Here is a 22,551-nt window from a genome sequence, read left to right as displayed (position 1 = left end):
TCATAATGATTATTGTTAAAGAGATTGAAAGAAAGAGAGAGAGAGAGAGAGAGAGAGAGAAATGAAATAGACAGGGAAGTTAGATGTTAATAGAGAGAGAGATAGAGAGAGAAAGAGCTGCAGCAGTGACAATCGACACTTACAGAATGTTAAGTCATGAAAATTCCACCATTCATAATGATTATTGTTAAAGAGATTGTGTGTGTGTGTGTGTGTGTGTGTGTGTGTGTGTGTGTGTGTGTGTGTGTGTGTGTGTGTGTGAGAGAGAGAAATGAAATAGATAGGGAAGTTAGACATTAACAGAAAGTGATAGATACATAGAAAGAACAAAAGAGGAAAAAACAGAAAACAGCGTGATAGAGGTATGAAAAGAGGTAGAGTGTTTTTGATAGCATGTCTAGTAAGGTTGGAGTTATTATTTCAAAAACTGACTCTATGGGAAAAGCTTGAAAAATTTCCCATTCATCTTTCATCCCATTCCCAATCTTTGGGGGGGGGGGGGAATCGATGGATAGAGGGATTAAAAAAAGAGGGACATGAGTGGAATATCAAAATGAAAGTAACTTGGTGCATGACTGGAACGTGACTGGCAGTAAGAGTTTATAATGCAGTAACTCAGGACATTTACATATTCAAACTAACTCTGACTCTTTACCTCAATGCCTGATAAGCTGCTGATGGAGAATGACGTTCCTGCAAAGTTGGTTCCATCGATTTTTGTCACCATCAGTGCAAGAGATGACAATGCTATTGTTTCCGACTTGTCTGGAATGATCAATCTCAATGCTAGTTCATCCACAAGCTTGATCAAGCTGGAAAGAAAGAATCCATAAATTACACCATCCACCCAAATTCTCATATTGTATATTTTTACTTAGTCATTTGCGTTGCTCTCTAATGCCTCTGTTTTACTGTAGACGTTTCTGACGTCTCTCACCGGTTGGCCAAGAGAGCCACAGATTCTTGAGGAGCATCGAGGAGTTTGTTAATGACAGACAGAGCATTCTGAACCACATCCAGGCTGAGGCCTGGCGCTGACAGAACATCCTCCAGTTGTCTGACCATATTCTGTATTTGAGACGAGTTCAGGGATGACGCATCCTGAGACTGGTTCAGAAGCTGATTTACCACAGACTGGGGGCTTGCGGTTGTTGTGGTCTCTGCAAACATGAGGTAAGAGATGGCCATGTATCTAACAGGGTTTGTCCATACAGCTTTCATTAGTTTGTATACATTGATTAACTGTTACAGTGCCTTGCAAAAGTATTCATACCCCTTGAACTTTTTCACATTTTTCCACCTTACAACCACAAACTTAAAAGTTTTTTATTGAGATTTTATGTGATAGACCAACACAGAGTAGCACATAATTGTGAAGTGAAATGAAAATGATAAATGGTCTTCAAAATTTTAAACAAATAAAAATGTGAAAAATGTGATGTGCATTTGTATTCAGCCCCCTGTCCTCTGATGCCTCTAAATACAATCCAGTGCAATCAATTGCCTTCAGAAGTCATCTAATTAGTTAATAGAGTACTACTGTGTGTAATTTACTCTCAGCATAAATGCACTTGTTCTGTGAAGGCCTCAGTGGTTTGTTAGAGAACACTGAAGAACAAACAGTATCATGAAGACCAAAGAACTCACCAGACAGGTCAGGGATAAAGTTCTGGAGAAGTTTAAAGCAGGGTTAGGTTATAAAAAAAATATCCCAAGCTCTGAACATCTCAAGAAGGATGCTTCTTGAGATCATTCAAAAATTGAAAAAGTATGGCACAACTGCAAACCTACCAAGACATGGCCGTCCACTTAAACTGACAGAGCGAGCAAGGAGAGCACTGGTCAGAGAAGCAGCCAAGAGGCCCATGATCACTCTGGAGGAGCTGCAGAAATCCACAGCTCAGGTGGGAGAATCTGTGCACAGGACAACTATAAGTCGTACACTCCACAAATCTGGCCTTTTTGTAAGAGTGGCAAGAAGAAAGTCATTGTTGAAAGACAGGCATAAGAAGTCCCGTTTGCAGTTTGCCAGAAGCCATGTAGCAAACATGTGGAAGAAGGTGCTTTGGTCAGATGAGACCAAAGTTGAACTTTTTGGCCTAAATGCAAAGCGCTATGTGTGGCGGAAAACTGACACTGCTCATCACCCTGCACACACCATCCCCACTGTGAAACATGGTGATGGCAGCATCATGCTATGGGGATGCTTTTCTTCAGCAGGGACAGGGAAGCTGGTCAGAGTTGATGGCGCTAAATACAGGGCAATGCTGGAAGAAAACCTGTTGGAGGCTGCAAAAGACTTGAGACTGGGAAGGAGATTCACCTTCCAGCAAGACAATGACCCTAAACATACAGCCAGAGCTACAATGGAATGGCTTAGATCAAAGAATATTCATGTGTTAGAATGGCCCAGTCAAAGTCCAGACCTAAATCCCATTGAGCATTTGTGGCAAGACTTGAAAATTGCTGTTCACAGACGCTCTCCATCCAATCTGGCTGAGCTTGAACTATTTTGCAAAGAAGAATGGGCAAAAATTTCAGTGTCTAGATGTGCAAAGCTGGTAGAGACATACCACAAAAGACTTGCAGCTGTAATTGCAGCAAAAGGTGGCTCTACAAAGTATTGACGCAGGGGGGCTGAATACTAATGCACATCACATTTTTCAGATTTTTATTGTTTAAAATTTTGAAGACCATTTATCATTTTCGTTTCACTTTACAATTATGTGCTACTCTGTGTTGGTCTATCACATAAAATCTCAATAAAAGACTTTTAAGTTCGTGGTTGTAAGGTGGAAAAATGTGAAAAAGTTCAAGGGGTATGAATACTTTTGCAAGGCACTGTACCGTATATAAAGAGCGGCTTATATGTGCAGTGGGCCTCATGCATGTGGTGATATAAATACAGAATGTTCCATTTTGCTGTTTGTTTTTATAAACATTATATTTTTTGGGTTTTATTTCAATATACACTCATCGGCCACTTTATTAGGAACACCCCTACATTCCGCCCCCTGCTGTTTTATGCAGTCAAGTTATCTTGGCAGCAGCACAATCCATCAAATCATGCAGATACAAATCAAGAGCTTCAGTTAATGTTCACAATGTTCAAACATCAGAGTGGGAAAAATTGTGACCTCAAAGTGCAACTTTCACTGTGGCATGGGTGTTGGTTTGAGCCAGATGGACTGCTGGTTTGAGTATTTAAGAAACTGCTGATCTCCTGGAGTTTTCACACACAACTAGTGTTGTGACGTTTGCGAACGAACGTTTGCGAACGAACCGATTCTTTTGAACGGCTCCTAGGCATGAACGATGAGAACCGAGTCTCGAGCTGGGGGAGCCGTTCTTTCTGTCGTTCTTTTTCTGTACTGTGTTTCAGATGAAAAAGCTCCTCCTTTACTCGTCCTCCCTTCACTGAGTTAGGGAAAGGTTACGGTGAGGGCACAGTGGTGCCTATTTGTCTGATATGCAAATGTAGCTATCAGACAAATAGGCACCGATGTGACATCGGGGAGTGGGAGGTGGTCGTCAGAGTGTTTATTTATTCAAGTTTTATCTGTTTGCCTAATAGTTCAAATTGTTTTGTATATAGTTTATAATGTTGTTGTGTGATATTAATGATAATATTGTGGGAAAACTACTTTGCACGGACGTTCATTTAATTTATTCTATCGTCATTTTGTTTCTATTTTTGTGTATTTTATTTATTTATCTGTTTGTCTAGTTGTATCTATTTTTCTAATAATATATTTTTTGCATTAATAGTTTGTTTTTTCCTATTAAAATAATCTTGTGTTCTTGTTATAACTTTATCTATTTATCTGACTGTTTAGTTGTATCTATTTTTGTTACAATTTCAATATTTTTAATATAGAAAGTTTGTTTTTTTCTATTAAAATGTTTTTGTGTGATAACTAGTTCTTGTGTTTATATTTATTGTAGTTGTATCTACTGTATTTTGTATCTCAGACTTAAATATTTTTGTAAAACAAGTGTTTTTCTATAAAATATTCTTGCGTTCTTGATAACTATGTTCTTGAGTGGGTTCTTTTTTTTTTTTTACAGAAAAGCCGTTCTGCATGGACATTCATTGAAGCCCTCATTGTTTTTTAATGGTTATTTATGAGCGTTTAGGGGTTACAATAATGTAAGTCTAGGTTGCTTTATATAAAAGGTATGTCCAGAAATATTGATGTCACTGTCTAAGCAGAGGGATCTGGCTTCTTTAGACGCTGTCTTCTTAAAACTGAATAAATATTTAAAAAGAGCCAAATGAGCCAGTCTTTTGAGCGGCTCTTTTCAAAGAACAGATCACAAAGATGCGGATCCCATCAAAGAGCCATAAATCCCATCTCTACACACAACAGTCTCTAGAGTTTACACAGAATGGTACAAAAAACATCGAGTGAGTGAGTGACAGTTCTGTGGGTGGAAACAAATGCCTTGTTGATAAGAGAGCTCAGAGGAAAATGGCCAGATTGGTTCAAGCTGCCAGGAAGGATATAGTAACTCATATAATCACTCTTTACAACTGTGGTGATCAGAAAAGCATCTCAGCATGCAACAGCAGAAGAACACACTGGGTTCCACTCCTGCAGCCAAGAACAGGAATCCTTAGAATCAAGAACAAGTCCCTATTAAAGTGGCCGATGAGTGTAATACAGCATGTTACTCACACTAAAAAAAAAAGAAAAAGAAAAAAAACCCCAGCAACTTAAAATATCTTAAATATAGTCGAAATAATCTATTAGAAGATTACAAGACACCAAATCTGAGATTATTAAACCTATTGCTCAACGTTTTACTCAATTCAAACTTGAAATACAGTCTTGTTCTTGAACATTAACTGAAGCTCTTGATTTGTATCTGCATAAATTTGCTAATTTTAAGCAAAATAGCAAAGTATGTCTAGAAATGTCCTTAATGATTGTATAATTGTTTTATTCTAATCTCATAATAGGAAAAAGTAGATAAATTTGACTGTATTCAAGATATTTTCACTGGCTAAGATGTCATCTTTTTGACAGCCAAACTTCTACCCATTGGTTCTGTCCAGCTGAAAACATGTGCAAGAATTTTGAAAACTTTGATAAATAAATGTGTGTAAGGTTTTAATTGTGTACTGAAAAACACTTATGAGAAATGGGGGGGGGGATTGCAACAGGAAACCAAGTATAATTTTTGTTCAATTTATACAAAGCGCATTTATTGGTAACGTACATTTCAGCCTGTTACATAAAGATGATAATAAATGTAAATGTCAGGGGAAAAAAACCCTTTGCAGATATATTATTGTTATCAAAGGTACTCAGAAAAGTGGACCTTAGGGTCCAAATATGTACCGTAGATGAGTTTTAAAGGGATAATGTATTCTAACTTCTAACTAAGGGCCAGTAACTAAGGGCCAGTAAACGCTTGAAAATCATCTGAGTGGACTAACCTGTGATACTTGTTCCAGTGATGCTCCTGTGAGTGGAGGTAGAGGTGGTGCTGGTGGTATTCATTCCTGCCTGTGCAGTGGGCTTGTTCGGTGCTACTGTTGTGGTAATATTGTTTATTACTGTAGATTGTGTGTTGTTGGCTAGAGTTACATTAGGAAGCATTGTTGTGTTGAGCTGATTATCTAAAATAGAGGTTATGTTGGTGACAGTGGTTGTGGTATAATTGCTGGGGATAACCTGTGTAACGTTAAGTGAACTTGTTGTGGTGAATTCACTTAAATAAATATCTGTGGGGTCAAATGTATAATCTCTGGCATATTCCATAGTGTGGAAGCTCTCCGTGGTGAAATCCGACAGAACTGTGGAGGTTGTTGGGGTCATTACTGTTGTGCTTGGTGGGAAAATTGTGTTAAGTGAGATTGATGTTTCAATAGACATTGTGGTGTTTGGAGTAACTGTAGTGGTGATCAGTGTTGTGTTGTTTGGATGTGTGACAGTTATGTTTGCAGAGTTTGTAGGAGTGTTTGGATTCATACTGTCATTGAATGATGGTGATGTCAGGTTTGTAGTATTTGGAGGAGTGTTTGGATTCATACTGCTATTGAATGACGGTGATGCCATGTTTGTAGGGTCCAAAGTAGTGTTTGGATTTCTATTGTCATTGACTGATGATGATGTGTTTGTAGTAGTGTTTGAATTCATACTGTCATTGAATGACGGTGATGTCGTATTTATAGTATTTGGAGTAGTGCTTGGATTCATACTGTAATTGAATGATGGTGATGTCATGCTTGTAGGATCTAGAGCAATGTTTGGATACCTATTGTCATTGACTGATGATGTAGTGTTTGTAGTACTGTTTGAATTCATACTGTTATTGAATGATGATGTCGTGTTTGTAGCGTCTTGAGTTGTGTTTGGATTCCTATTGTCACTGACTGATGATGATGTTGTGTTTGTAGTAGTGTTTGGGTTCCTGTTGTCATTGACTGATGATGATGATGTGTTTGTAGGATCTAGAGTAATGTTTGGATTCCTGTTGTCATTGACTGATGATGATGTGTTTGTAGTGTTTGGATTCATACTGTTATTGAATGATGGTGATGTTCTGTTTGTAGGATCTAGAGTAGTGTTTGGATTCCTATTGTCATTAACTGATGATGATGTGTTTGTTGTGTTTGTAGAAGGGTTTGGATTCATACTGTTATTGAATGATGGTGATGTTCTGTTTGTAGCATCAAGAGTAGTGTCTGGATTCCTATTGTCATTGACTGATGATGATGTTGTGTTTGTAGTAGTGTTTGGGTTCCTGTTGTCATTGACTGATGATGAAGTGTTTGTCGTGTTTGTAGAAGTGTTTGGATTCATTCTGTTATTGAATGATGGTGATGTTCTGTTTGTAGGATCTAGAGTAGTGTTTGGATTCTTATTGTCATTGACTGATGATGATGTTGTGTTTGTAGTGTTTGGATTCATACTGTTATTGAATGATGGTGATGTCATGTTTGTAGGATCTAGTGCAGTGTTTGGATTCCTGTTGTCATTGACTGATGATGATGTTTTGTTTGTAGTAGTGTTTCGATTCCTGTTGTCATTGACTGATGATGATGTGTTTGTAGTGTTTGGATTCATACTGTTATTGAATGATGGTGATGTTCTGTTTGTAGGATCTAGAGTAGTGTTTGTATTCCTATTGTCATTAACTGATGATGATGTGTTTATTATGTTTGTAGAAGGGTTTGGATTCATACTGTTATTGAATGATGGTGATGTTATGTTTGTAGCATCTAGAGTAGTGTTTGGATTCCTATTGTCATTGACTGATGATGATGTGGTGTTTGTAGTAGTGTTTGGGTTCCTGATGTCATTGACTGATGATGATATTGTGCTTGTAGCAGTGTTTGGATTCCTGTTGTCATTGACTGATGATGTGTTTGTCGTGTTTGTAGACGTGTTTGGATTCATACTGTTATTGAATGATGGTGATGTTCTGTTTGTAGCATCAAGAGTAGTGTTTGGATTCCTATTGTCATTGACTGATGATGTGTTTGTAGTAGTGTTTGGATTCCTATTTTCATTGACTAAAGATGATGTGTTTGTAGTGTTTGTAGTAGTGTTTGAATTCCTATTTTCATTGACTAATGATGTGTTTGTAGTGTTTGTAGAAGTGTTTGGATTCATATGGTTATTGAATGACAGTGACATCATGTTTGTAGGATCTAGAGTAGTGTTTGGATTCCTGTAGTCCTTGACTGATGTGTTTGTAGCGTCTTGAGTAGTGTGTGGATTCATACTGTTATTGAATGACGGTAATGTCATGTTTGTAGGATCTCGAGTAGTGGTTGGATTCCTGTTGTCATTAACTGATGATGATGTGTTTGTAGTGCTTGGATTCATACTGTTCTTCAATGATGGTGATGTCGTGTTTGTAGGATCTAGAGTAGTGTTTGGATTCCTGTTGTCATTGAATAATGATGTTGTGTTTGTAGTAGTGTTTGGATTCCTGTTGTCATTGACTGATGTTGTGTTTGTAGAAGTGTTTGGATTCATACTGTTACTGAATGATGGTGATGTCATATTTGTAGGATATTGAGTAGTGTTTGGATTACTATTGTCATTGACTAATGATGATGTGTTTGTAGCATCTGGACTAGTGTTTGGATTTATACTTTTATTGAATGATGGTGATGTTCTGTTTATAGCGTCTTGAGTAGTGCTTGCATTCATACTGTTATTGAATGACGGTGATGTCATGTTTGTAGGATCTAGAGTAGTGTTTGGATTCCTGTTGTCATTGACTGATGATGATGTTGTGTTTGTATCGTTTGGATTCATACTGTTATTGAATGATGGTGATGTCATCTTTGTAGGATCTAGAGTAGTGTTTGGATTCCTGTTGCCATTGACTGGTGATGATGTGTTTGTAGTGTTTGTAGAATTTTTTGGATTCATACTGTTATTGAATGATGCTGTTGTTGTGTTTGTAGCGTCTTGAGTTGTGTTTGGATTCCTATTGTCATTGACTGATGATGATGTGTTTGTTGTGTTTGTAGAAGGGTTTGGATTCATACTGTTATTGAATGATGGTGATGTTCTGTTTGTAGCATCTAGAGTAGTGTTTGGATTCCTATTGTCATTGACTGATGATGATGTTGTGTTTGTAGTAGTGTTTGGGTTCCTGTTGTCATTGACTGATGATGATATTGTGCTTGTAGCAGTGTTTGGATTCCTGCTGTCATTGACTGATGATGTGTTTGTCGTGTTTGTAGAAGTGTTTGGATTCATACTGTTATTGAATGATGGTGATGTTCTGTTTGTAGCATCAAGAGTAGTGTTTGGATTCCTATCGTCATTGACTGATGATGTGTTTGTAGTGTTTGTAGTAGTGTTTGGATTCCTAATTTCATTGACTAAAGATGATGTGTTTGTAGTGTTTGTAGTAGTGTTTGGATTCCTATTTTCATTGATTAAAGATGATGTGTTTGTAGTGTTTGTAGTAGTGTTTGGATTCCTATTTTCATTGACTAATGATGTTGTGTTTGTAGAAGTGTTTGGATTCATATGGTTATTGAATGACAGTGACATGTTTGTAGGATCTAGAGTAGTGTTTGGTTTCCTGTTGTCATTGGCTGATGATGATGTTGTGTTTGTAGTGTTTGGATTCATACTGTTATTGAATGATGGTAATGTCATGTTTGTAGGATCTAGTGCAGTGTTTGGATTCCTGTTGTCATTGACTGATGATGATGTTTTGTTTGTAGTAGTGTTTGGATTCCTGTTGTCATTGACTGATGATGATGTGTTTGTAGTAATGTTTGGATTCCTGTTATCATTGACTAATGATGATGATGTGTTTGTAGGATCTAGAGTAATGTTTGGATTCCTGTTCTCATTGACTGATGATGATGTGTTTGTAGTGTTTGGATTCATACTGTTATTGAATGATGGTGATGTTCTGTTTGTAGGATCTAGAGTAGTGTTTGGATTCCTGTTGTCATTGACTGATGATGATGTTGTGTTTGTAGTAATGTTTGGATTCCTGTTATCATTGACTGATGATGATGTGTTTGTAGTGTTTGGATTCATACTGTTATTGAATGATGGTGATGTTCTGTTTGTAGGATCTAGAGTAGTGTTTGTATTCCTATTGTCATTAACTGATGATGATGTGTTTATTGTGTTTGTAGAAGGTTTTGGATTCATACTGTTATTCAATGATGGTGATGTTCTGTTTGTAGCATCAAGAGTAGTGTTTGGATTCCTATTGTCATTGACTGATGATGTGTTTGTAGTGTTTGTAGTAGTGTTTGGATTCCTATTTTCATTGACTAATGATGTTGTGTTTGTAGTGTTTGTAGACGTGTTTGGATTCATATGGTTATTGAATGACAGTGACATCATGTTTGTAGGATCTAGAGTAGTGTTTGGATTCCTGTTGTCCTTGACTGATGATCTGTTTGTAGCGTCTTGAGTAGTGTGTGGATTCATACTGTTATTGAATGACGGTAATGTCATGTTTGTAGGATCTAGAGTAGTGTTTGGATTCCTGTTGTCATTAACTGATGATGATGTGTTTGTAGTGCTTGGATTCCTGTTGTCATTGACTGATGATGATGTTGTGTTTGTAGTAGTGTTTGGATTCCTGTTGTCATTGAATAATGATGATGTCGTGTTTGTAGTAGTGTTTGGATTCCTGTTGTCATTGACTGATGATGTTGTGTTTGTAGAAGTGTTTGGATTCATACTGTTATTGAATGATGGTGATGTCATGTTTGTAGGATACTGAGTAGTGTTTGGATTACTATTGTCATTGACTAATGATGATGTGTTTGTAGCATCTGGACTAGTGTTTGGATTTATACTTTTATTGAATGATGGTGATGTTCTGTTTGTAGCGTCTTGAGTAGTGCTTGCATTCATACTGTTATTGAATGACGGTGATGTCATGTTTGTAGGATCTAGAGTAGTGTTTGGATTCCTGTTGTCATTGACTGATGATGATGTTGTGTTTGTATCGTTTGGATTCATACTGTTATTGAATGATGGTGATGTCATCTTTGTAGGATCTAGAGTAGTGTTTGGATTCCTGTTGCCATTAACTGGTGATGATGTGTTTGTAGTGTTTGTAGAATTTTTTGGATTCATACTGTCATTGAATGATGCTGTTGTTGTGTTTGTAGCGTCTTGAGTTGTGTTTGGATTCCTATAGTCATTGACTGATGATGATGTGTTTGTTGTGTTTGTAGAAGGGTTTGGATTCATACTGTTATTGAATGATGGTGATGTTCTGTTTGTAGCATCTAGAGTAGTGTTTGGATTCCTATTGTCATTGACTGATGATGATGTTGTGTTTGTAGTAGTGTTTGGGTTCCTGTTGTCATTGACTGATGATGTGTTTGTCGTGTGTGTAGAAGTGTTTGGATTCATACTGTTATTGAATGATGGTGATGTTCTGTTTGTAGCATCAAGAGTAGTGTTTGGATTCCTAGTGTCATTGACTGATGATGTGTTTGTAGTGTTTGTAGTAGTGTTTGGATTCCTATTTTCATTGACTAAAGATGATGTGTTTGTAGTGTTTGTAGTAGTGTTTGGATTCCTATTTTCATTGACTAATGATGTTGTGTTTGTAGTGTTTGTAGAAGTGTTTGGATTCATATGGTTATTGAATGACAGTGAAATGTTTGTAGGATCTAGAGTAGTGTTTGGATTCCTGTTGTCATTGGCTGATGATGATGTTGTGTTTGTAGTGTTTGGATTCATACTGTTATTGAATGATGATGATGTGTTTGTAGTAATGTTTGGATTCCTGTTATCATTGACTAATGATGATGATGTGTTTGTAGGATCTAGAGTAATGTTTGGATTCCTGTTGTCACTGACTGATGATGATGTGTTTGTAGTGTTTGGATTCATACTGTTATTGAATGATGGTGATGTTCTGTTCGTAGGATCTAGAGTAGTGTTTGGATTCCTGTTGTCATTGACTGATGATGATGTTGTGTTTGTAGTAGTGTTTGGATTCCTGTTATCATTGACTGATGATGATGTGTTTGTAGTGTTTGGATTCATACTGTTATTGAATGATGGTGATGTTCTGTTTGTAGGATCTAGAGTAGTGTTTGTATTCCTATTGTCATTAACTGATGATGATGTGTTTATTGTGTTTGTAGAAAGGTTTTGATTCATACTGTTATTGAATGATGGTGATGTCATGTTTGTAGGATCTAGAGTCGTGTTTGGATTCCTGTTGTCATTAACTGATGATGATGTGTTTGTAGTGCTTGGATACATACTGTTCTTCAATGATGGTGATGTCGTGTTTGTAGGATCTAGAGTAGTGTTTGGATTCCTGTTGTCATTGAATAATGATGTCGTCGTGTTTGTAGTAGTGTTTGGATTCCTGTTGTCATTGACTGATGATGTTGTGTTTGTAGAAGTGTTTGGATTCATACTGTTATTGAATGATGGTGATGTCATGTTTGTAGGATATTGAGTAGTGTTTGGATTACTATTGTCATTGACTAATGATGATGTGTTTGTAGCATCTGGACTAGTGTTTGGATTTATACTTTTATTGAATGATGGTGATGTTCTGTTTGTAGCGTCTTGAGTAGTGCTTGCATTCATACTGTTATTGAATGACGGTGATGTCATGTTTGTAGGATCTAGAGTAGTGTTTGGATTCCTGTTGTCATTGACTGATGATGATTTTGTGTTTGTATCGTTTGGATTCATACTGTTATTGAATGATGGTGATGTCATCTTTGTAGGATCTAGAGTAGTGTTTGGATTCCTGTTGCCATTAACTGGTGATGATGTGTTTGTAGTGTTTGTAGAATTTTTTGGATTCATACTGTCATTGAATGATGCTGTTGTTGTGTTTGTAGCGTCTTGAGTTGTGTTTGGATTCCTATTGTCATTGACTGATGATGATGTGTTTGTTGTGTTTGTAGAAGTGTTTGGATTCATACTGTTATTGAATGATGGTGATGTTCTGTTTGTAGCATCAAGAGTAGTGTTTGGATTCCTAGTGTCATTGACTGATGATGTGTTTGTAGTGTTTGGATTCCTATTTTCATTGACTAAAGATGATGTGTTTGTAGTGTTTGTAGTAGTGTTTGGATACCTATTTTCATTGACTAATGATGTTGTGTTTGTAGTGTTTGTAGAAGTGTTTGGATTCATATGGTTATTGAATGACAGTGACATGTTTGTAGGATCTAGAGTAGTGTTTGGATTCCTGTTGTCATTGGCTGATGATGATGTTGTGTTTGTAGTGTTTGGATTCATACTGTTATTGAATGATGATGATGATGTGTTTGTAGTAATGTTTGGATTCCTGTTATCATTGACTAATGATGATGATGTGTTTGTAGGATCTAGAGTAATGTTTGGATTCCTGTTGTCACTGACTGATGATGATGTGTTTGTAGTGTTTGGATTCATACTGTTATTGAATGATGGTGATGTTCTGTTCGTAGGATCTAGAGTAGTGTTTGGATTCCTGTTGTCATTGACTGATGATGATGTTGTGTTTGTAGTAGTGTTTGGATTCCTGTTATCATTGACTGATGATGATGTGTTTGTAGTGTTTGGATTCATACTGTTATTGAATGATGGTGATGTTCTGTTTGTAGGATCTAGAGTAGTGTTTGTATTCCTATTGTCATTAACTGATGATGATGTGTTTATTGTGTTTGTAGAAAGGTTTGGATTCATACTGTTATTGAATGATGGTGATGTTCTGTTTGTAGCATCTAGAGTAGTGTTTGGATTCCTATTGTCATTGACTGATGATGATGTTGTGTTTGTAGTAGTGTTTGGGTTCCTGTTGTCATTGACTGATGATGATATTGTGCTTGTAGCAGTGTTTGGATTCCTGTTGTCATTGACTGATGATGTGTTTGTCGTGTTTGGATTCATACTGTTATTGAATGATGGTGATGTTCTGTTTGTAGCATCAAGAGCAGTGTTTGGATTCCTATTGTCATTGACTGATGATGTGTTTGTAGTGTTTGTAGTAGTGTTTGGATTCCTATTTTCATTGACTAAAGATGATGTGTTTGTAGTGTTTGTAGTAGTGTTTGGATTCCTATTTTCATTGACTAATGATGTTGTGTTTGTAGTGTTTGTAGAAGTGTTTGGATTCATATGGTTATTGAATGACAGTGACATGTTTGTAGGATCTAGAGTAGTGTTTGGATTCCTGTTGTCATTGGCTGCTGATGATGTGTTTGTAGTGTTTGGATTCATACTGTTATTGAATGATGGTAATGTCATGTTTGTAGGATCTAGTGCAGTGTTTGGATTCCTGTTGTCATTGACTGATGATGATGTTTTGTTTGTAGTAGTGTTTGGATTCCTGTTGTCATTGACTGATGATGATGATGTGTTTGTAGTAATGTTTGGATTCCTGTTATCATTGACTAATGATGATGATGTGTTTGTAGGATCTACAGTAATGTTTGGATTCCTGTTCTCATTGAATAATGATGTCGTGTTTGTAGTAGTGTTTGGATTCCTGTTGTCATTGACTGATGATGTTGTGTTTGTAGAAGTGTTTGGATTCATACTGTTATTGAATGATGGTGATGTCATGTTTGTAGGATATTGAGTAGTGTTTGGATTACTATTGTCATTGACTAATGATGATGTGTTTGTAGCATCTGGACTAGTGTTTGGATTTATACTTTTATTGAATGATGGTGATGTTCTGTTTGTAGCGTCTTGAGTAGTGCTTGCATTCATACTGTTATTGAATGACGGTGATGTCATGTTTGTAGGATCTAGAGTAGTGTTTGGATTCCTGTTCTCATTGACTGATGATGATGTTGTGTTTGTATCGTTTGGATTCATACTGTTATTGAATGATGGTGATGTCATCTTTGTAGGATCTAGAGTAGTGTTTGGATTCCTGTTGCCATAGACTAGTGATGATGTGTTTGTAGTGTTTGTAGAATTTTTTGGATTCATACTGTTATTGAATGATGCTGTTGTTGTGTTTGTAGCGTCTTGAGTTGTGTTTGGATTCCTATTGTCATTGACTGATGATGATGTGTTTGTTGTGTTTGTAGAAGGGTTTGGATTCATACTGTTATTGAATGATGGTGATGTTCTGTTTGTAGCATCTAGAGTAGTGTTTGGATTCCTATTGTCATTGACTGATGATGATGTTGTGTTTGTAGTAGTGTTTGGGTTCCTGTTGTCATTGACTGATGATGATATTGTGCTTGTAGAAGTGTTTGGATTCCTGTTGTCATTGACTGATGATGTGTTTGTAGAAGTGTTTGGATTCATACTGTTATTGAATGATGGTGATGTTCTGTTTGTAGCATCAAGAGTAGTGTTTGGATTCCTATTGTCATTGACTGATGATGTGTTTGTAGTGTTTGTAGTAGTGTTTGGATTCCTATTTTCATTGACTAAAGATGATGTGTTTGTAGTGTTAGTAGTAGTGTTTGGATTCCTATTTTCATTGACTAAAGATGATGTGTTTGTAGTGTTTGTAGAAGTGTTTGGATTCATATGGTTATTGAATGACAGTGACATCATATTTGTAGGCTCTAGAGTAGTGTTTGGATTCCTGTTGTCATTGGCTGATGATGATGTTGTGTTTGTAGTGTTTGGATTCATACTGTTATTGAATGATGGTAATGTCATGTTTGTAGGATCTAGTGCAGTGTTTGGATTCCTGTTGTCATCGACTGATGATGATGTTTTGTTTGTAGTAGTGTTTGGATTCCTGTTGTCATTGACTGATGATGATGATGTGTTTGTCGTAATGTTTGGATTCCTGTTATCATTGACTAATGATGATGATGTGTTTGTAGGATCTAGAGTAATGTTTGGATTCCTGTTGTCATTGACTGATGATGATGATGTGTTTTTCGTAATGTTTGGATTCCTGTTATCATTGACTAATGATGATGATGTGTTTGTAGTGTTTGTAGTAGTGTTTGGATTCCTGTTGTCATTGACTGATGATGTTGTGTTTGTAGAAGTGTTTGGATTCATACTGTTATTGAATGATGGTGATGTCATATTTGTAGGATATTGAGTAGTGTTTGGATTACTATTGTCATTGACTAATGATGATGTGTTTGTAGCATCTGGACTAGTGTTTGGATTTATACTTTTATTGAATGATGGTGATGTTCTGTTTGTAGCGTCTTGAGTAGTGCTTGCATTCATACTGTTATTGAATGACGGTGATATCATGTTTGTAGGATCTAGAGTAGTGTTTGGATTCCTGTTGTCATTGACTGATGATGATGTTGTGTTTGTATCGTTTGGATTCATACTGTTATTGAATGATGGTGATGTCATCTTTGTAGGATCTAGAGTAGTGTTTGGATTCCTGTTGCCATTGACTGGTGATGATGTGTTTGTAGTGTTTGTAGAATTTTTTGGATTCATACTGTTATTGAATGATGCTGATGTTCTGTTTGTAGCGTCTTGAGTAGTGCTTGCATTCATACTGTTATTGAATGACGGTGATGTCATGTTTGTAGGATCTAGAGTCGTGTTTGGATTCCTGTTGTCATTAACTGATGATGATGTGTTTGTAGTGCTTGGATACATACTGTTCTTCAATGATGGTGATGTCGTGTTTGTAGGGTCTAGAGTAGTGTTTGGATTCCTGTTGTCATTGAATAATGATGATGTCGTGTTTGTAGTAGTGTTTGGATTCCTGTTGTCATGGACTGATGATGTTGTGTTTGTAGAAGTGTTTGGATTCATACTGTTATTGAATGATGGTGATGTCATGTTTGTAGGATATTGAGTAGTGTTTGGATTACTATTGTCATTGACTAATGATGATGTGTTTGTAGCATCTGGACTAGTGTTTGGATTTATACTTTTATTGAATGATGGAGATGTTCTGTTTGTAGCGTCTTGAGTAGTGCTTGCATTCATACTGTGATTGAATGACGGTGATGTCATGTTTGTAGGATCTAGAGTAGTGTTTGGATTCCTGTTGTCATTGACTGATGATGATGTTGTGTTTGTATCGTTTGGATTCATACTGTTATTGAATGATGGTGATGTCATCTTTGTAGGATCTAGAGTAGTGTTTGGATTCCTGTTGCCATTCACTGGTGATGATGTGTTTGTAGTGTTTGTAGAATTTTTTGGATTCATACTGTTATTGAATGATGCTGATGTTGTGTTTGTAGCGTCTTGAGTTGTGTTTGGATTCCTATTGTCATTGACTGATGATGATGTTGTGTTTGTAGTAGTGTTTGGGTTCCTGTTGTCATTGACTGATGATGATGTGTTTGTAGTGTTTGCATTCATACTCTTATTGAATGATGGTGATGTTGTGTTTGTAGGATCTAGAGTAGTGTTTGAATTCCTATTGTCATTAACTGATGATGATGTTGTGTTTGTAGTAGTGTTTGGGTTCCTGTTGTCATTGACTGATGATGATATTGTGCTTGTAGCAGTGTTTGGATTCTTGTTGTCATTAACTGATGATGATGTGTTTGTTGTGTTTGTAGAAGGGTTTGGATTCATACTGTTATTGAATGATGGTGATGTTCTGTTTGTAGCATCAAGAGTAGTGTTTGGATTCCTATTGTCATTGACTGATGATGATGTTGTGTTTGTAGTAGTGTTTGGGTTCCTGTTGTCATTGATTGATGATGAAGTGTTTGTCGTGTTTGTAGAAGTGTTTGGATTCATTCTGTTATTGAATGATGGTGATGTTCTGTTTGTAGGATCTAGAGTAGTGTTTGGATTCTTATCGTATTTGAGTGATGATGATGTTGTGTTTGTAGTGTTTGGATTCATACTGTTATTGAAAGATGGTGATGTCATGTTTGTAGGATCTAGTGTAGTGTTTGGATTCCTGTTGTCATTGACTGATGATGATGTTTTGTTTGTAGTAGTGTTTGGATTCCTGTTGTCACTGACTGATGATGATGATGTGTTTGTAGTAATGTTTGGATTCCTGTTATCATTGACTAATGATGATGATGATGTGATTGTAGGATCTAGAGTAATGTTTGGATTCCTGTTGTCATTGACTGATAATGATGTGTTTGTTGTGTTTGGATTCATACTGTTATTGAATGATGGTGATGTTCTGCTTGTAGGATCTAGAGTAGTGTTTGAATTCCTATTGTCATTGACTGATGATGATGTTGTGTTTGTAGTAGTGTTTGGGTTCCTGTTGTCATTGACTGATGATGATGATGTGTTTGTAGGATCTAGAGTAATGTTTGGATTCCTGTTGTCATTGACTGATGATGATGTGTTTGTAGTGTTTGGATTCATACTCTTATTGAATGATGGTGATGTTGTGTTTGTAGGATCTAGAGTAGTGTTTGAATTCCTATTGTCATTAACTGATGATGATGTTGTGTTTGTAGTAGTGTTTGGGTTCCTGTTGTCATTGACTGATGATGATATTGTGCTTGTAGCAGTGTTTGGATTCTTGTTGTCATTAACTGATGATGATGTGTTTGTTGTGTTTGTAGAAGGGTTTGGATTCATACTGTTATTGAATGATGGTGATGTTCTGTTTGTAGCATCAAGAGTAGTGTTTGGATTCCTATTGTCATTGACTGATGATGATGTTGTGTTTGTAGTAGTGTTTGGGTTCCTGTTGTCATTGACTGATGATGATATTGTGCTTGTAGCAGTGTTTGGATTCCTGTTGTCATTGACTGATGATGATGTGTTTGTAGTGCTTGGATTCATACTGTTCTTCAATGATGGTGATGTCGTGTTTGTAGGATCTAGAGTAGTGTTTGGATTCCTGTTGTCATTGAATAATGATGATGTCATGTTTGTAGTAGTGTTTGGATTCCTGTTGTCATTGACTGATGTTGTTGTGTTTGTAGAAGTGTTTGGATTCATACTGTTATTGAATGATGGTGATTTTCTGTTTGTAAGATCTAGAGTAGTGTTTGTATTCCTATTGTCATTGACTGATGATGATGTGTTTGTTGTGTTTGTAGAAGGGTTTGGATTCATACTGTTATTGAATGATGGTGATGTTCTGTTTGTAGCATCTAGAGTAGTGTTTGGATTCCTATTGTCATTGACTGATGATGATGTGTTTGTAGTAGTGTTTGGGTTCCTGTTGTCATTGACTGATGATGATATTGTGCATGTAGCAGTGTTTGGATTCCTGTTGTCATTGACTGATGATGATAATGTTGTGTTTGTAGCAGTGTTTGGATTCCTGTTGTCATTGACTGCTGATGATGATATTGTGCTTGTAGCAGTGTTTGGATTCCTGTTGTCATTGACTGCTGATGATGATATTGTGCTTGTAGCAGTGTTTGGATTCCTGTTGTCATTGACTGATGATGATGTGTTTGTCATGTTTGTAGAAGTGTTTGGATTCATACTGTTACTGAATGATGGTGATGTTCTGTTTGTAGCATCAAGAGTAGTGTTTGGATTCCTATTGTCATTGACTGATGATGATGATGTGTTTGTAGTAGTGTTTGGGTTCCTGTTGTCATTGACTAAAGATGATGCGTTTGTAGTGTTTGTAGTAGTGTTTGGATTCCTATTTTCATTGACTAATGATTTTGTGTTTGTAGTGTTTGTAGTAGTGTTTGCATTGCTATTTTCACTGACTAATGATGTGTTTGTAGTAGTGTTTGGATTCCTATTTTCATTGACTAAAGGTGATGTGTTTGTAGTGTTTGTATTAGTGTTTGCATTCCTATTTTCATTGACTAGAGATGATGTGTTTGTAGTGCTTGGATTCATACTGTTCTTCAATGATGGTGATGTCGTGTTTGTAGGCTCTAGAGTAGTGTTTGGATTCCTGTTGTCATTGAATAATGATGATGTCGTGTTTGTAGTAGTGTTTGGATTCCTATTGTCATTGACTGATGATAATGTGGTGTTTGTAGTAGTGTTTGGGTTCCTGCTGTCATTGACTGATGATGATATTGTGCTTGTAGCAGTGTTTGGATTCCTGTTGTCATTGACTGATGATGATAATGTTGTGTTTATAGCACTGTTTGGATTCCTGTTGTCATTGACTGATGATGATGATATTGTGCTTGTAGCAGTGTTTGGATTCCTGTTGTCATTGACTGATGATGATGTGTTTGTCGTGTTTGTAGAAGGGTGTGGATTTATACTGTTATTGACTGATGGTGATGTTCTGTTTGTAGCATCAAGAGTAGTGTTTGGATTCCTATTGTCATTGACTGATGATGATGATGTTGTGTTTGTAGTAGTGTTTGGGTTCCTGTTGTCATTGACTAAAGATGATGTGTTTGTAGTAGTGTTTGGATTCCTATTTTCATTGACTAATGATGTTGTGTTTGTAGTGTTTGTAGAAGTGTTTGGATTCATATGGTTATTGAATGACAGTGACATCATGTTTGTAGGATCTAGAGTAGTGTTTGGATTCCTGTTGTCCTTGACTGATGATGATGATATTGTGCTTGTAGCAGTGTTTGGATTCCTGTTGTCATTGACTGATGATGATGTGTTTGTCGTGTTTGTAGAAGGGTGTGGATTTATACTGTTATTGACTGATGGTGATGTTCTGTTTGTAGCATCAAGAGTAGTGTTTGGATTCCTATTGTCATTGACTGATGATGATGATGTTGTGTTTGTAGTAGTGTTTGGGTTCCTGTTGTCATTGACTAAAGATGATGTGTTTGTAGTAGTGTTTGGATTCCTATTTTCATTGACTAATGATGTTGTGTTTGTAGTGTTTGTAGAAGTGTTTGGATTCATATGGTTATTGAATGACAGTGACATCATGTTTGTAGGATCTAGAGTAGTGTTTGGATTCCTGTTGTCCTTGACTGATGATGTGTTTCTAGCATCTGGAGTAGTGTTTGGATTTATACTGTTATTGAATGATGGTGGTGTTCTGTTTGTAGCATCTTGAGTAGTGTGTGGATACATACTGTTATTGAATGACGGTAATGTCATGTTTGTAGGATCTAGAGTATTGTTTGGATTCCTGTTGTCATTAACTGATGATGATGTGTTTGTAGTGCTTGGATTCATACTGTTCTTCAATGATGGTGATGTTGTGTTTGTAGGATCTAGAGTAGTGTTTGGATTCCTGTTGTCATTGAATAATGATGATGTCGTGTTTGTAGTAGTGTTTGGATTCCTGTTGTCATTGACTGATGATGTTGTGTTTGTAGAAGTGTTTGGATTCATACTGTTATTGAATGATGGTGAATTCATGTTTGTAGGATCTAGAGTAATGTTTGGATTACTATTGTCATTGACTAATGATGATGTGTTTGTAGCACCTGGACTAGTGTTTGGATTTATACTTTTATTGAATGATGGTGATGTTCTGTTTGTAGCGTCTTGAGCAGTGCTTGGATTCATACTGTTATTGAATGACGGTGATGTCGTGTTTGTAGGATCTAGAGTAGTGTTTGGATTCCTGTTGTCATTGACTGATGTTGATGTTGTGTTTGTATCATTTGGATTCATACTGTTATTGAATGATGGTGATGTCATATTTGTAGGATCTAGAGTAGTGTTTGGATTCCTGTTGCCATTGACTGGTGATGATGTGTTTGTAGTGTTTGTAGAATTTTTTGGATTCATATTGTTATTGAATGATGCTGATGTCGTGTTTGTAGCGTCTTGAGTTGTGTTTGGATTCATACTGTTATTGAATGAAGGCGATGCCATGTTTGTAGGATCTTGAATAGTGTCTGGATTCCTATCGTCATTAACTGATGATGATGTGTTTGTAGTGTTTGTAGTAGTGTTTGGATTCATACTATTATTGAATGATGGTGACATCATGTTTGTAGGATCTTGAGTAGTGTTTGGATTCCTCCTTTTATTGATTGATTGTGACATCCTGTTTGTAGGATCTTGAGTAATCTTTAAATTCACATCGTCATTGACTGATGATGTGTCTGTAGTGTTTTGAAGAGTGTTTGGATTTATACTGTTATTGAATGATGGTGATGTTGACTTTGTAGGATCTAGAGTAGTGTTTAAATTCCTATTGTCATTGACTGATGCTGATATTATCTTTTTTGTGTTTGAAGTAGTGTTTGGATTCATACTATGCTTGAATGATGGTGATGTTCTCTTTGTATTGTCTGGAGTAGTGTTTAAATTTCTGTTGTCCTTGACTGATGATGACCTGTTTGTCACATCTGGAATAGTTTTTCGATTCATACTGTTGTTGGATGATGCCAAGTCAGTAACTCCTTTAGTGGTAGCATTCATTCTAGTTGGAGTATTTGCAACTGCTGGAGTGGTTGAACTTATCATGGTCATTTCTGTATAGGGGTAAAACATCAAGAGATTCTGATAAGCATTTACAGCTGTTGTGAAATGTGTCTGGTTAGAAAGCAGGTATTCAGATAATGCATAACATACACCTTGTGTTATTCTTTACTTTGTTTTAAATGGCTCATGGATCAAAAAATGATGATTTTCCAGTTAACTGATGATTTTCTTTTAACTGGCCAAGTTTGGTACACATGAACAAGCTGTGCTATGATTTTGTTTATATTAAATTGTATATAAACACTTTATAACTTGTATATCTTGTGAAAATGCATCTCAAACATCCTGACATTGTTTAAAGGTAGACGGCCTTTCGATTTTATAAAATCAGTGAAATTTAGTCATCGTGATATATGTTTATTTCTGTAATATCTCGCACACACACAAAAAAAAAACAAAAAACAAAACAGAACATTCTGTGGCTGGGAAGTTATATAATTTGAGGGGATTCCCAAGCAAATAATGTGCATGAAATCGCTCGCTTTGAGCAGTCAAGCAGACAGAGGAAGTCTTTGTGCGCATGCTGCTTCTTGTTTTGGGTTTTACGGCAGCTGCTGTTCAGTGTTGCATTACTGCCATCTACAGGTTTACCTTGACCGTGCATTGACAGTTACATCATTCTGTCACTAAATGAACAGCTGATCACACCGAGGTGCTTGCTGACTGCCGATATTTATTAGTTTGGTCCTGCGTTTCCTTTCCTTCGCAACATAATGTCTTCTCGCTTTCCGTTACTGTAGTCAGTCTTTCATGTTTCATTCACACTCTCGCGTCCTCCATTTTTCTCTCCCGTTTCAATTTGTATCCCACAATGCCTTGCACAAACAGGGAAAGCCCACTACGTGAT

General features: G+C 36.6%; 1 protein-coding gene across 1 annotated transcript in view; it reads right to left on the bottom strand.

Moving 5' to 3' along the window:
- adgrg2a (adhesion G protein-coupled receptor G2a) overlaps positions 1-22,551 on the bottom strand; it is a 98,215-nt gene that overhangs the window by 12,303 nt on the left and 63,361 nt on the right. The window contains exons 4-6 of the mRNA XM_060900565.1: positions 5,444-21,694; positions 938-1,160; positions 656-812 (exon numbers count right to left, since the gene is read on the bottom strand). Of these exons, the coding sequence (XP_060756548.1) occupies positions 656-812; positions 938-1,160; positions 5,444-21,694 (16,631 nt within the window). The remainder of the gene's footprint in view (positions 1-655; positions 813-937; positions 1,161-5,443; positions 21,695-22,551) is intronic.

Source organism: Neoarius graeffei, chromosome 19 (assembly GCF_027579695.1).
Source record: "Neoarius graeffei isolate fNeoGra1 chromosome 19, fNeoGra1.pri, whole genome shotgun sequence".
NCBI classification, from domain to species: Eukaryota; Metazoa; Chordata; class Actinopteri; order Siluriformes; family Ariidae; genus Neoarius; species Neoarius graeffei.
Note: the sequence above shows the minus strand (reverse complement) of the source record. Positions and strands in the feature narration are given on the sequence as shown.